Source organism: Electrona antarctica (genome assembly GCF_951216825.1).
Source record: "Electrona antarctica genome assembly, chromosome: 2".
Lineage (NCBI taxonomy): Eukaryota > Metazoa > Chordata > Actinopteri > Myctophiformes > Myctophidae > Electrona > Electrona antarctica.
Window position 1 is genome coordinate 49,346,563 of NC_136807.1, and position 2,500 is coordinate 49,349,062.

At 46.8% G+C, this 2,500-nt stretch overlaps 1 protein-coding gene across 1 annotated transcript in view; it reads right to left on the bottom strand.

Moving 5' to 3' along the window:
- The window catches only part of celsr3 (cadherin, EGF LAG seven-pass G-type receptor 3), a gene marked incomplete at its 5' end in the record, with an annotated part of 178,442 nt that overhangs the window by 88,056 nt on the left and 87,886 nt on the right, over positions 1–2,500 (bottom strand). The window contains 2 exon segments of the mRNA XM_079516266.1: positions 1,006–1,178; positions 1,608–1,718. Coding sequence (XP_079372392.1) covers positions 1,006–1,178; positions 1,608–1,718 — 284 coding nt within the window.

Consider the following 2,500-nt stretch of genomic DNA (forward strand, 5'->3'; position numbering starts at 1 on the left):
TTTTGCTGCCTCTTTCTTGTCTTCCTTCTTTAATGTATGATTATTCTCCGTCTCTCCTCCTCCCTGTCTGCATCCGTCTATAGCTGTGCATATACTCTTGTTCTCTCTCTTTTTGCCCTCGGGGGGTTTATCTCTTCCCTGTCTGGATCTCTCTATTCATTGTCTCTCTTTTAATCCTCTCTCTCTCTCTCCGTCTCTCTCCGTCTCTCTCTCTCTCTCTCTCTCTCTCTCTCTCTCTCTCTCTCTCTCTCTCTCTCTCTCTCTCTCTCTTTCTCTCTTTCTTTCTCTCTCTCTCTCTCTCTCTCTCTCTCTCTCTCTCTCTCTCTCTCTCTCTCTCTCAGAGTAGCTGTCACCTCAGTGCTTGCTAATAAGGGTTCAAACTGCCACAACATTATTCAGTCTTCCTATCTGCCTCTCTTTAACACTGCGTGCGTGCATGCGTGCGTGCGTGCGTGCGGGGGCATTAAATGTGTCAGTTGTACAGTAATACAGTACATGTTTGTACTGTGTCTGCCGTTTGTTGCTTGTCTCTGTGCTGCATTTAATATGCAACATACTTATTGACAAACTGCTCTCTCTCTGCTGGGCTGTCTGTCATTTTAGTAGTGGCTAGTAGTCTCATATTTTCTCTCACGGTCTCTCTCTCTCTCTCTCTCTCTCTCTCTCTCTCCCTCTCCCTATCCAATCCTACTCTCTATTTTAATTTGTAACCTGCCTTCCCTTCATTCCTCATCTCCCTCTCTCTCTCTCTCTCTCTCTCTCTCTCTCTTGTTTTTTGGAGGGGGTAATTACAAAGCATGGGGAGACAGCCACACAGACACGCACACGCACACACACACACACACACACACACACACACACACACACACACACACACACACACACACACACACACACACACACACCTCTGTCAAACAGACTCCTGCTTTTTAAGCCACATTGTATTAAAGGCCACGTTGCTCCACTGCTACGGCACACGACAACCAAATTAAATGGGCTGCTGACTCACCGGGCTCACAGACGCAGGTGTGCCGCTCCCATTGGTCGGCGCAGCGGCTGTGGGCGGGGCACGGGGAGGAGACACAGGGGTTGCCCACGTTGCAGCCAGTCTCCACCTTGATGGCCCTGGAGGGGCGGGGCAGGAGCGGGGCATCAGGCCTCACACCCAGCCTGACCCCCTGGGAGAGAGAGAGACAGCCAAGAGAGGGAGACTTTAACACAGTGGCTCCCAAAGTGGGGTCCGGGGACCCCCAGGGGTCCTTGAGGGAGTTCCAGGGGGTCCCCAGCTAAATGATAGTTTGGATCCAAATGGACCCTTATGGGTCTGTAACTCTGAGAGTGTACAAACGGAACCAAATGGACCCGTTCCATTTGGTTCCGTTTGTACACTCTCAGAGTTAAATTAACATTGATTTTACAAAATAAATTGCCGGTCCCAGGGATACAAATGGGGGGGATACAAATTCAATGGGGGTCCGTAGAGAGAGATGAGAGAGAGAGAGAGAGAGAGAGAGAGAGAGAGAGAGAGAGAGAGAGAGAAAGAGACCCCCTTGTTTGTTTGTTTGCTTGTTCGTGAAACAGCTTCCATCCCTCTGTCTACTACTGACCTGTATACAGCCTTTGATGCCATTCTGAACCTCTCCAGATCCCAGCACCCCTCCAACATGGAGGTGTTTCACCTTCAGGCCATGGATCTCATTACCTACAATCACTGTACCCTGGAGGGAGGGAGAGAGAGAGAGAGAGAGAGAGAGAGAGAGAGAGAGAGAGAGAGAGAGAGAGAGAGAGAGAGAGAGAGAGAGACAGAGACAGAGACACAGAGAGACAGAGAGACAGAGACACAGAGACACAGAGACACAGAGACACAGAGACACAGAGAGACAGAGACAGAGAGAGTACTGTTGAGTAATGTTTGAGACAGTTTCATGTTCATTCTCTGGCCTGGAGAGAGCTGTACTGCCAGTATTGACAATGTATTAGAGTAATATTGACAGGGTAAGTTGCACTGCAACAAACATGAAAGCAAAATCAATGGAGGCCCTTTTATCTGCATTTCAGAAAGCGCTCAAATGTCAGAGGATGCTGAAAGCGACAGCAAGGTCACACCCGGTAATGAAGCCATACTTATGACATATTTATCGTAAAGACTACTTTAAGTGCTGCCTAATTGGCCCTTACAATGTTTTCTGCAATCATTTGTACTGTAGTGCTTGATGCACTTTGAGAAACTGATTAAAAACAGCAAAGAGAATAAATATGGAACTGGAGCTGCCAGCTATAACAGCTCATTAATATGTTAAAGAGAAACACATAACAGTAAGTATATGAAACCTTGTGTTATGTATTAAAAAGCAAGTCTTTTGGTCTTCGTATGAGAAGACCAAACGATGTTTGTAAGTTACTTTTCAGGAAATGGTTCCAAGTGGATCCAATGTAGTTATAATGTAGTCACAAGCTCTTAATACATTTCATTGGTTAATAAAGATGTATAAAACCCACA